Here is an 11,453-nt window from a genome sequence, read left to right as displayed (position 1 = left end):
TTAATCATGAAATGCAGTAGGAATATGTGTTAATAAAACATTTACTAACACACTAAGTAACTATTACTATGTGTCTAAATAATAAGATGTATAAATGAATGTTTAAATAGTTTATTAATCATTTACTTACACTTACTAAATTAACTACTGACAACTCCTAAATAACTGGTTTGTAAATAATGTAATACTTAATTTAGAAATGATAAATTGATTATTAATAAAGTATGAAAATACAATTATTAAACACATTATAGATATGCTTATAAATCAAGAATAAAGCAATTATAGCTGTATTTATAAACTACTTACTAATGTCTATTAATGCTTTATAAGTGATGAATTAACTATTAACTAATGCGTAACTAATGCTTCATAGTGTGCAGTTATTATAAAGTGTTACCAAAAGTTCTTATTGAGATAAAAAAGAGGTTTAGAAGAACCTGTTTGAAAGTAATAGTTTAGTTTGATATCGCCATTATGGTGATCAGTGTTTGCTTTATTTGGGCAGTTTCACTCTTGACTTTTTAATGTTATTTTTTTTTGGCTGCTGTAACTGTTTATGGCAGGTACTGCAAAAGAAAATGTCAGTCTAATCTGTGGTATTAATTTCACATTATTTCTTATAGCAACTCTATGATTCTACAGTATTAGTGCACACGTATCCTGCACCTGCTGTTTCCTTCTACTCCCCACCAGAGGTCACCAGTTCACCATTGTGACCTTTTCATGGCACACACAGTCACACATCACTCTGGACTACATTTCCCACAATTTCCCATCTGGTTTCACACCTGGTTCCCATCAGTGACACTTTATAAGCTGCACTCAAACACACACACATCGCTGAGAATTGTTTAGCCCTGTATTGTGCCTTGTTTTTCAACCTTGCCTTGCCTGTGTTTTTGACTTTGGACTGTTTCCTTGATTTTGATCATTTGCTGCCTGCCTTGATCTTTGACTGTTTTTTGGACAACTCCTTGCCTTGCCTCTCCTGATCCTGTTTGCTGGTGTTTGACCTCCTGTTTGTGTGACTACGCTCTTTTAATAAAGCTTGCATTTAGATCTACAACCCTCGATTCCAAGCATTACAATTAGACCCAACAGTGTTTCAATCAGATAATGTGAAAGATAAAACAACAACAACAACAACAACAACAAAAAAAAAAAAACACTACACTAAAAATTTAAGCTCCTTTGACATTAAGATAGACACAGACATCAAGAATCAGTGTATAAATCTCAATAATGGTGACATGTTTCACGCCGCAATGCATTCTGGGTGCATCACACAAAACTCATCCATGGCACCCAGAATGCATTGCGGCATGAAGAATGTCATCATTGTTGATTCATAAGTTGATTCTTGAGGTTTGTGTGAGTCTTATTGTAAAAGGAGTTTAAATTTAATTGAATCTCATTGTGAATCACCTTGAATCTAATCGTTCTGAATTTGCAATTCTTGAATTCAATTGAAAACCCATGAATCATGAATCAAATCTTTCTACCCAAAGATTCACACATCTAATTTATTCCAGAAAGCTGAAATTTGGATTTTTTTTGTAAGTGACAACATATCCTAAATATCATCCAAACACATATACATTTAACATATTTAATTGACAGTTCATTGTGACATCACTTCAATTTTCCTTTTCTAATAAACAAGATTTCATTCTGCTGAGACACAAATAATATCATTCTTAAGATCTGCTGCTCACAATAAATTGATAAAATCACATTGTCATGATAATTAATATACAGAAATAAAACAAAGACTTTTAAAACACAATTAATAGATTCACTCAGAAATTACTAAAGAACAAATCAAACAAGTAAATAAGAAAAATAATGAAGAATGAAAACTGAATGTAAGTAAACACACAAATGCGTGTCTTTTCACTCTTCATATCTGCTGCAGATGAAGTTGAGTCTGTCAGTCTCAGGACGGCTGATCCAGCGCTGATCTCCTCCAGACTGAACTGCTCCTTTTCTCTTCTCGAGGTTGCAGTCTTCCGGTTCTACTCCGTTCCCTGGAGCCCAGTTCTGATAGCACACGATCTCTCCGCTCAACCAGAGCCACATGTTCATAAGGCAGTAGTTGTGTAAACCCAACCACACCGCCTCAGTAGACGCCTGTTTAACCACATTCATCACGTCACGCTGAATCTCTTCTGAATGAACCGAGACCAGATCCACATGATTCTGTCTGCAATATCTCAGAGCTTCAGACCACGTCAGCTTCTCTTTGATCAGAATCAGTTTATCTGGACACAAAACAAACCACAAGCAGAAACTAGAGAGAGACTGATCAAAAACAACATGCAGAACAAACACTGTGGAGGAATTTGTCATGTCAGACATGTAGTGTGAACTTTAAGATATCTGGAGGTGATGGATGGATTGTGTGTGTTTGTGAGGATCTGCTCACCTTCATGACACACAAAAGGAAACTGGTAGTTGCAAAAGTAGTCATTCCATTGTCCCTGAGCGTTCGGATAAATCTCTGCACAGTTTTCATTTCCTCCAGCATTATTAGGTTCACCAGTATTCCAGTATCTGAATGAGGAGTTACTCTGATCTGACCACTGCCATGAGTCTCTGAACAGACCGATCCAGACATCACCAGATATGTGACTCTCATTGATGAACTTCTGAAGCTGTTGATTCTCATTCTGGTTCCTCACACTGACCAGATCAGTGTGATTCTGTCTGCAGTAACTCTGAGCATCTCTCCATTTCTTCGTCTGGTTGACAAAGACGAGTCCTGTGTTCGCTTTAAGAAAAACAAATGGAAACAGATTCATGAATCAGTTTGTTCATTATTCTTATGCTGCTTTATGGTTTGATGTGAATAAGAGCAGCAGTGGAAACATCAGAAACACGTGTCATTCAAAGACTGTTTCTACAGCTGATGATATATTAAATATTCACTATATATTCATGATGATTTTGCTGATATAATAATAAGTAACATTTGTGATCATTTTATTGAAACTTTATATTTCTCCATTATGTTTTTGTTACACATTTCTCTAGAATACTTGATTCAGACACAAAGACTCAGTGTACCTTAGCAACTGCATAGCATCACCTTAGCAACCACATAGCGACACCTTAGCAACCACTTGGAGTGCCCTAGCAACCACAAGTGCCCCAGCAAGTGCAGAGCAACCACACCAAATACCCTAGCAACAACATAGTAACACCTTAGTAACAACCCCAAGTACCTTAGCAACCACAAAGCAAAACCATAGCAACCACCCTAAGTATCTTAGTAACCACATAGCAAAATCCTCACAACCACTCAGAGTACCCTAGCAACTACATAACAACACCCTAGCAACCACCCTGACAGATCCCGATGTGATCCATCAGCTCTAGTCTAGTTTGGAGCGGTTAAGGCCCGGGTATTTCCCACGTTCTCCTCCATCTCGCGCACACACTGTAACAAATTTCTGTAGTTTTCACAGCATTATTACTGTAAAATTAATAAATCCTTACTGTAGAACCTGTATACAGCATGTTGCTGTAAATCTGCAAAGCATCATGGTTAAATTTTAATGGTGGGTAAATTCTACAGTAATTTTTTTTTTGCTGTGAATCACAATAAAGAAATTTTGAGCAGGACTTTTTTCGGCAGCAGAAACTGAGGAGATTCCACAATTTCTTTAGGATTTGACTTAAACAAGGTAACTTTGCTCATATTTTGCAATGTTAGGTTAATTTACCAAGGCGTCCTCATGTAAATTTGCCTGTGTTTAGGAGTGCGCCAGGAGAGAGATGCAGAGAGCGGCACTAGTAAGCCATATCATATCAATTTGATAGATTTTTATTTTTATTTATTTTTTTTTATCTGGCAATATTTGATAACGTCATCAGTTTGGTGGAGTAACATTGCTGAATAAAAGTAAACTGGAACTCTATGCACATGCATGTGTGTTAGCAAAGTGTGCTAGCCGTTTCTTGTTGCTTTTCTAGCATGATGAATCAAATACCGAAGCGGGCTGAAGTAAAATGCAGCAACAAGTTAGGATTTTAAACAGCACAACATTTTTCAAAGGATCATGTTTTTCTGAGCTTCTTTGCCAGGCAAAGTACAGCAGCTACATAGAATAGATGCTAGCCTTTTTAAGTAAATTCCTGCCTTGTGGAAGCATAATATGCCATTGTATTGTCATTGTGCTTGTATTTAACCATCACGGGACCCTTCATTTACTGTTTAACCCCTTTCTTTCAGGCTGCATCAAAGAAGCCACGACAGTCAAACTTAAACTTGTTTGCTTAAAATTTCTGCAAATAATTTGCTGCCCCCCCCCCACCTCGAGAGTCAAATGTCACCCGTGTGTGTGTGTATATATATATATATATATACTGTTAATGTTTAATGTTCAGTGATGTTTGCCATTTGAAAGAGTTTCTGTTATTTTGAAGTTTTGATCATTATTGTTCAGAAGAGAAGAGCTTATGGTTCGGTTGTGAATAACTGCATGTATTAATACTATGAATCATGTTGTTTTGATCAATGATCAATAGCTTTGCTAATGTAAGTACAGTAACAAGTTTGTTTCTACTTGTTCTGTGCAGCATTCAGTCTTTTAATTGAACAACACGACTCAAAGTCAAATACAAACGGATAGTTTGTATTCAATCAAAATCAATCAAAACTGAGAGTGAAATTAAAATAAAGAAGCACATTTCACTAAAAGTATTAAAATCATTGTATCATAGTAGAGTCCATTAAAGAAATCAAGCTAAAAAAACTACTCAAAAATATCATGTGTAATATTGTTATCATATATTTTAAGTTGATCACACATAACACTTTTTACAGTAAAATCACACTGACAAGAACTGAACTTTGTTCTCACGACAAAAGTATTGTTTATAAATATCAAGATGAGGCAATGTTAAAATTATGTTAAAATGTTATGCATTCATTATTTATTATAATTTATGCTGGTCAAAACAATGGTTTTATGTTTTTAAATTTATCATTTATAAAGTACCTATACCTTTATAAAGTTTGCTGGAAATATAATTCTCTATGATCTCTAATGTCAGATTCACACAGTTATCAACAACAAAAGATCAAGATTCGTTCAATATCGGATTATTTTCTCAGAAGTTGAAAGTGGACAAACATCCACAGTCTTTTCTATATTTATGTCCACATTAAAAAGTAGCAGAATTTAGTATTGCATTAAAACTTTGTACAGTATATGGTGTATCTTTCTATAAATGAATGTTTGTTGTCATTGTAGGGAGCTGAACTTACTGTTGTTAGATGAACTGCAGATGAAAGCCCGGCTGTTACTACATGAATAATCATACCATTGTCCATTTGAAATAAAAGCACAGTCATCTGTGCCATCAGGTTGTGTAGGAGCCCAGTTCAGATAGAGCGCAGGATCACCTGAAGACCACTGCCATTTACCAACACTCGTCTTCTTCAGCCCAATCCAGACACGTCCATCATTCACACTCTTCTTCAGCTCGTTCATGTCGTTCATGTTGTCAACGGTGGCCAGATCTGTGTAATTCTCTCTGCAGTATCTCTGAGCTTCAGTCCAGGTCTTCATCACGTTTATAAAGTGATACTGACGCTGAACACATTCAGATACGGAGCAGAGAGCTGTGAAAGAGAGGGTTTGATTTAATGCTTTTCATAACAGAGTCAAACCTGATGAAACTATAAACCATAAATAAAACAACAAACACACTCACCAATGAGAAGAAGAATGAAATATAGAGTTTGCTCCATTTCTGAGGACGAAACACATTGAAAAACTCAGATATCAAACATTCACAGATTCTTTTTGGAGTAAAATATGACAGTTTCAGTTAGTATCTGAACAGCAGCATGAATTCACTGTACATAATCATTCAGACAATATTAACATCTCAAAGTCTAGTTGTGTTTGAAGAATGAACATGTGAGTTGTTCTTACTTTAGAGGTCGTGTGTTTCTGTCCTGAGTCTGATGTTTCTGTCTGCAGCTTCAAACAGTGTGATCATTATATCTGCTCTCATCCCTCATTCGTCATCACATCATTTGTTTATTTCTCTGAAAACCCCTATTTCATATTCACTTCCTCTATATTTGTGTATTTATCCAACTCTTTCCCCTTATTTGCATATAGAAAGGGAGTAAAACTTTTTTTGCTCTTCTATTTCTTCTGAGCGCAGAGACCCCCGGTGGTGGTGAGGAGACATTCACAACAGAGACGAGATCAAGACTCAGCCTGCATTAAAGTGTTAGTTCACCCATAAATGAAATTATTCTCATCAATTACTCACCCTCTGAGTTTATTATTTCTGTTGAACACAAAAGAAGATATTTTAAAGAATATGAGTATCTAGACAGTTGATGGAAGATTGTTGGACTCTCATTATCCCACTGAAATAATAACATCATCTTCTGCTGCTGCTGTTTCAGTCTTATTTCCTCTAAATACTTGATTGTGATTGGCTGGAATGCAGACATTAAAACATTGATACATTCTTTAGAACTCGTCTCTTTGTGAAAATTCTTATTTTGTTTAATTTCAGACTCCTGCTGTTTTACTGTTTCTTTGAACACATTTGCATGTAAACACATCCTTATCACTCATTTTGTTATGTCCACATCACATGTAAACGTTCAGGACGGACAATATTTACATCTCTGACGTGAAGCTGAAGGATAATCAGTGAGGGTTATTGTTCTAGCCATATTTCATATTTCATCCAGTCTTATCTGTTAGTTTTATTGCAACAACAGGAAAGTTACACTATAACTGTGTCTCATTTCAGAGGCTGCGTCCTCAAAGTCCATGAAGGTCAAAGCGAGCGTTGTTAAATGAAACGCTATAGCCTATGGATGATTTCCTGTTTACATCACCAGCTGTTCACACCCACTGCTGCTGTTTTTAGGAAACAGCAGAGATGTTTCTGACAGACTTTCAAATACCAAGATGGTGCCTGTGTTTTTATTTGTTTGTTTGTTTGTTTGTTTGTTTTTTTGAAAATGGCAGGTGATGTATCTCAAGCTGAGACAAGACCATAGCCAAGTAAAATAAGTCTGGTTATACTGTGTAATCTAGTAAACAACAATTAATTAACCTAGTTTATTTCTCATGATATTTAACTGTGACAATATCATAATAATTAAAATAAGCAGATTGTCTCTCTTCCAACATCTCATCCATGAAGACAAACCACAGTTGCAGCAGTGTGTTCCCATTAGTGCATTTCCGGGTGGGTCAAGTAATAAAAAATATTATTCTTATTAATTGCAGGTGGGTCGCGGGAGGATATGATAAACCACTAATGATGTAAATACTAAGTATATTCTCTCAAATATGAGCATGTTTTTCCACCAGGCAGACAGGCACTAATTTGGACTCATTAAGATACGCTAATCGAGCTGCACGGGGTCCGTTTTTTAAGCAGAAAAGGAGGCAAAACAGGTTAGAGAGAAAATTAAAAAAGGAGAATTAAAAACAAAACAGAAGGAAGGAAAGAAAGAAATGTGCTGTATGGGAGCGTTTTAGCAAAGTGGTTAACGAGGATGAATCAAGTGCTGGGTATGTAATGTGCAACGGCTGTGAAGAGCTGTATGTTCATGACAGCCACAAGACTGGTACCTCGAACATGCTTCATCATATGTGTGTTAAACCGAAAGGCCAGTCAAGTCAGAGAAACAGTTTAAGCTCTTACATCCGTCTGGACAGCAAAAAATTACCACTAGAAGTTAAATTTAGGTTTGTGGATTCATGCGTGGACCTGTGCTGCCTAGATATACACCCTTCAGTGTTGTCTCTGGCAAAAGATTCCTCCAAGTGGCCCAAACACTAATAAACATCGGAGCCAAGTACGGTGCAGTTGATGCTGATGCTGTCATACCACATCGCCAAACTGTTTGTGACAGGACAAAGCAACAGACTGATAAAGAAAAACTGTCGGAGGTCATCCAGAAAGTCATGGAATACAGTGGGATTGCTGTTACCACAGATATGAGGACAGACGAATTTATCAAGAGGGCATATACAGTCCTTACATGTCACTACATCAACGAGAAGTGGAGTCTGGAGAGTCGCATTCTGGCAACAGTGGAATCTGACAGTCATCTAAAAAAAACTGCGAAAATATCCATGACCAAATAACCAGTGTTACAACCAGCTCACAACTGTAACATGAACAAGAGGCAACACGGACGGGCAAGTAGAGAAAAGGAATAATTTATTTAACAAAGTAACATATTTAACAAAAGTATTCAAACAGTCAGTAGTGAATGTTAGTAGTGAAGAGTGCATGGAAGAGGACTGTAAGCTCAAGGTCTGCATGGATGTTAACACAAAATCAACAGAAAAACAATCGAAGTCGCTCGGTCAGGTGCAGTCAGTAACGCGTTCCCCTCCAATCCACAGCGCTGGAATTCTTATAGCCCCAATAATGAGCCTCAGGTGGAAAAATCCACACCCCCACAAACGTCATACCTACAAACCAAACGCAAAAGGAGAAACACAGACCCAGCACTGACTGGGACCTAACATCCCAGATAGCATCCCTTTGATTGTTGCGATCCTATCAGACTTATGATAGCAACCTGATTGTAACAAAGCACTGTTCGCCAGAGGAGAACTGGCCCCCCGACTAAGCCTGGTTTCTCCCAAGGTTTTTCTCCATTTTAACACCTATTTGCCACTTGTTTGCCACCTGATGTCACCTGATGGAGTATGGGTTCCTTGCCGCTGTCGCCTTTGGCTTGCTTAGTTGGGGACACTTGACATTTGATATTCAATAGTATTCTTGACATTTATTCAACAGTGCTTCTGATCTGCCTGCATTGACACTATTATTTAAGAGCTGCTGTGCAGCCATATTATGTACCAGTTATCAATGTAAAGCTGCTTTGACACAATCTGCATTGTAAAAAGCACTATATAAATAAAGGTGACTTGACTTGACTTGATAGCACAAGACAAAGTGTCCGCAAACACACTGTCCACGCCTCTAATATGCTTAATTTGCAAATTATAGAGTTGCAAAAACAAAATCCATCTCATTAACCGCTGACTCTGACTTTTTATGGAATGTAGAAAGGTCAATGGATTATGATTCGAATAAATTATAATTTGATCTCCGCTCCTACATACACATCGAAATATTGAAGAGTCCATATTAAGGCAAGTGCTTCCTTCTCAATAACCAAACAATTCGCTTTAGAGGAGTTACATTTATGCAAGAAATAAGTCACTGGGTGATCGACCCCATCCATTCCAGTTTGAAGCAGAACCCCACCTGCCCCGACCTGGCTTGCGATCCACTTTGATCGTAAAAAGGTTTCTCGAATTGCGGCGCCGCCAAAATCGGAGCGGAGGACAGCAGAAGCTTGATGTCATCAAAAGCTTTTTGACAACCTGAAGGCCTGTAAACACTGCCAGCATTTTTCAAGATGTTTTTTGTGTTCATACCCAAGCGATTTTCACTGGCGATGCGCAGAGTGAACGTGCAAATTCACTCCCTGACTGTATGTGGTGCTTGTGCATAATGGTAGTGCAAATAAACATATTTATGATATTATTAAAGTTAAAGATGATAAAAATGCAGATATAAAATGGCATATATTATATAAATGGCATATGAGAGATGGTAGTCAGAAACGCTAGTGCAAATAAGTCACAATGACAGCAGTGCAAGTGAACGGTAGTGCAAATAAACATATTTATGAAATAGATATTCTCAACTATATTTCTTGACTGTTAAAAAAAAAACAGTAAAAATACAGAAATAATACGTGTCTATTGGTGTGGCCAAGAAGTGGCAGAGCACCCATAGCGTGCGTCTCAATCAGCTCTCTAGTTCACTAGTCAGGGCACTGATCAGGGAGTCAGCCACATTCATTTAAATGATACACGACCTAGGGAGCTAGGAAGCTGTTTGAGATGCAGGAATAGTTTTGTAGGGGTCTTCCTCGTCTTGGTATCAATGTGTGCTGTTTTACACTTGAGCAGCACCAAGTCGTGTTTTACTGTAACTTTAGCAGCTCCAGGCACGTGAACAAAAGCGCCACTCTCATTGGTCTGCCAGTTTTTAACGCGTCGCGTCAAACCAGAAAAACGAACCCGAAGCGTTTTTAAAAAAAATGACGCTTTTACGCCTGGAGTTTTTCGCGTCGGTGTGCACACGCACATTGGCGCCCTTTGTTTAGTCATGAGACGTTAAACGTCGGTGCTAATCACACGTGATATTCGTCCCGGTGTGTACAAGCCTTGAGGACCAAACAAACTTAACAGAACCTTTCAGCAGATTAGTTAATGGGCACAACAGACGAAAAATTGGGACAAAAAGCCTGATAATACCCAGCTATACCCAGAAAGTGCATTAATTCTTTTTTCGTAGAAGGAACAGGGAATTTTTCAATAACACACACTTTTTCTTGCAACCTTGTCCCACCTCCCATCTCGGACAGACCACAGTTGCTTTCGCGAATTCACATTTGGCCAAATTGACCGTAAAATGAGCTTCAGCCAAACAGGAAAACAAAGCGTGAATTCACTCCAGATGCTGTTCCCAGGTATCGCTATAAATAATTACATCATCTAAATAATCTGCGCAGCCCGTGAGTCCCCACACAACATGGTTCATCAGTCTTTGAAATGTTGCCGGTGCGTTTCTTAAGTCGAAACTTACGCCTGTTTCACACATAATCCGTCTGCAGTGAGTAATGTTATGCTTATATATTGACAGTTGCTGGAGTAGTTTAGTACACGTAAACATGACACAAAGATTTGAAAACTTACTGTCGACACCAACAGCCGACGAAACTGCTTCCCATGCCTTTTCCTTCGCATTCAAATCTTTGTACAATACATTCTGCGGGTCATACAGAATTTTATGTTTTTCCACCTTAACGATGAGACGAGTGTCATCCATGTCACCTTGTTTTTGAATAGGTTGGTTTAGGTCCGCCTGTCACGTCATTGCCTGCTGGGATGCAAGTTTCCCTCCAACGATGGGGAAAAACATATCTGATCGCATTATGCAAGTAAACACTGTTCATTTTTTTTAAAATAAAATAATTGTTTTGAAATGATATAACTTAACTGTGAAATTGAAATGTTTCCTTTTGGCATGAATGTTGCTGGCATGGCGTTAAATCATTAAAAAATATATATATTTATGTAATGTACTAAATGTACAAAGTAGTTTAAATGTGCATAATTTCTTTCTTTTTTTTTTTTTTTTTTTTACAATTTCAGGTCAATCGCTGCACTGCTGCAGACGCACCGCTCCTGGAACGCAATGACGGACCGCAACCGCGTGCAGTGTGAACGCTCTAATCCGTTAACATGGGTGCGTAAAAAAATACGCAACGCATACGCACTTCAGACGGATTATGTGTGAAACAGGCGTTATAACGGAGCAGGAATATAATCCGGAAGATGTTATTGTTACGCCTGTCTGTTTCC

At 37.8% G+C, this 11,453-nt stretch overlaps 1 protein-coding gene across 1 annotated transcript; it reads right to left on the bottom strand.

The window, feature by feature from the left end:
* Nucleotides 1-1,619: 1,619 nt before the first annotated feature.
* LOC125264289 (macrophage mannose receptor 1-like) lies at nucleotides 1,620-6,021 on the bottom strand. Its single transcript, XM_048183510.1, has 5 exons — nucleotides 5,949-6,021; nucleotides 5,725-5,763; nucleotides 5,276-5,632; nucleotides 2,429-2,773; nucleotides 1,620-2,264 (listed from the first exon to the last, which is right to left on the bottom strand). The coding sequence occupies exons 2-5, from the start codon at nucleotides 5,759-5,761 to the stop codon at nucleotides 1,897-1,899; spliced, it is 1,107 nt and encodes a 368-aa protein (XP_048039467.1). The 5' UTR covers nucleotides 5,762-5,763; nucleotides 5,949-6,021; the 3' UTR covers nucleotides 1,620-1,896.
* Nucleotides 6,022-11,453: the final 5,432 nt, after the last annotated feature.

The sequence above is a fragment of the Megalobrama amblycephala genome, linkage group LG3 (assembly GCF_018812025.1).
Source record: "Megalobrama amblycephala isolate DHTTF-2021 linkage group LG3, ASM1881202v1, whole genome shotgun sequence".
Taxonomy (NCBI): Eukaryota; Metazoa; Chordata; class Actinopteri; order Cypriniformes; family Xenocyprididae; genus Megalobrama; species Megalobrama amblycephala.
This window is presented reverse-complemented; position numbering and strand designations above follow the sequence as displayed.

What these genes read in the sequence shown, in the direction of transcription:
- LOC125264289 (XM_048183510.1), bottom strand. Translation starts at nt 5,761, where the DNA reads ATGGAGCAAACTCTATATTTCATTCTTCTTCTCATTG. An exon ending in TTTCATTCTTCTTCTCATTG is followed by an intron (nt 5,633 to 5,724) that starts GTGAGTGTGTTT and finishes TCTCTTTCACAG; the next exon opens with CTCTCTGCTCCGTATCTGAA. An exon ending in CTGCAGTTCATCTAACAACA is followed by an intron (nt 2,774 to 5,275) that starts GTAAGTTCAGCT and finishes TTTTTCTTAAAG; the next exon opens with CGAACACAGGACTCGTCTTT.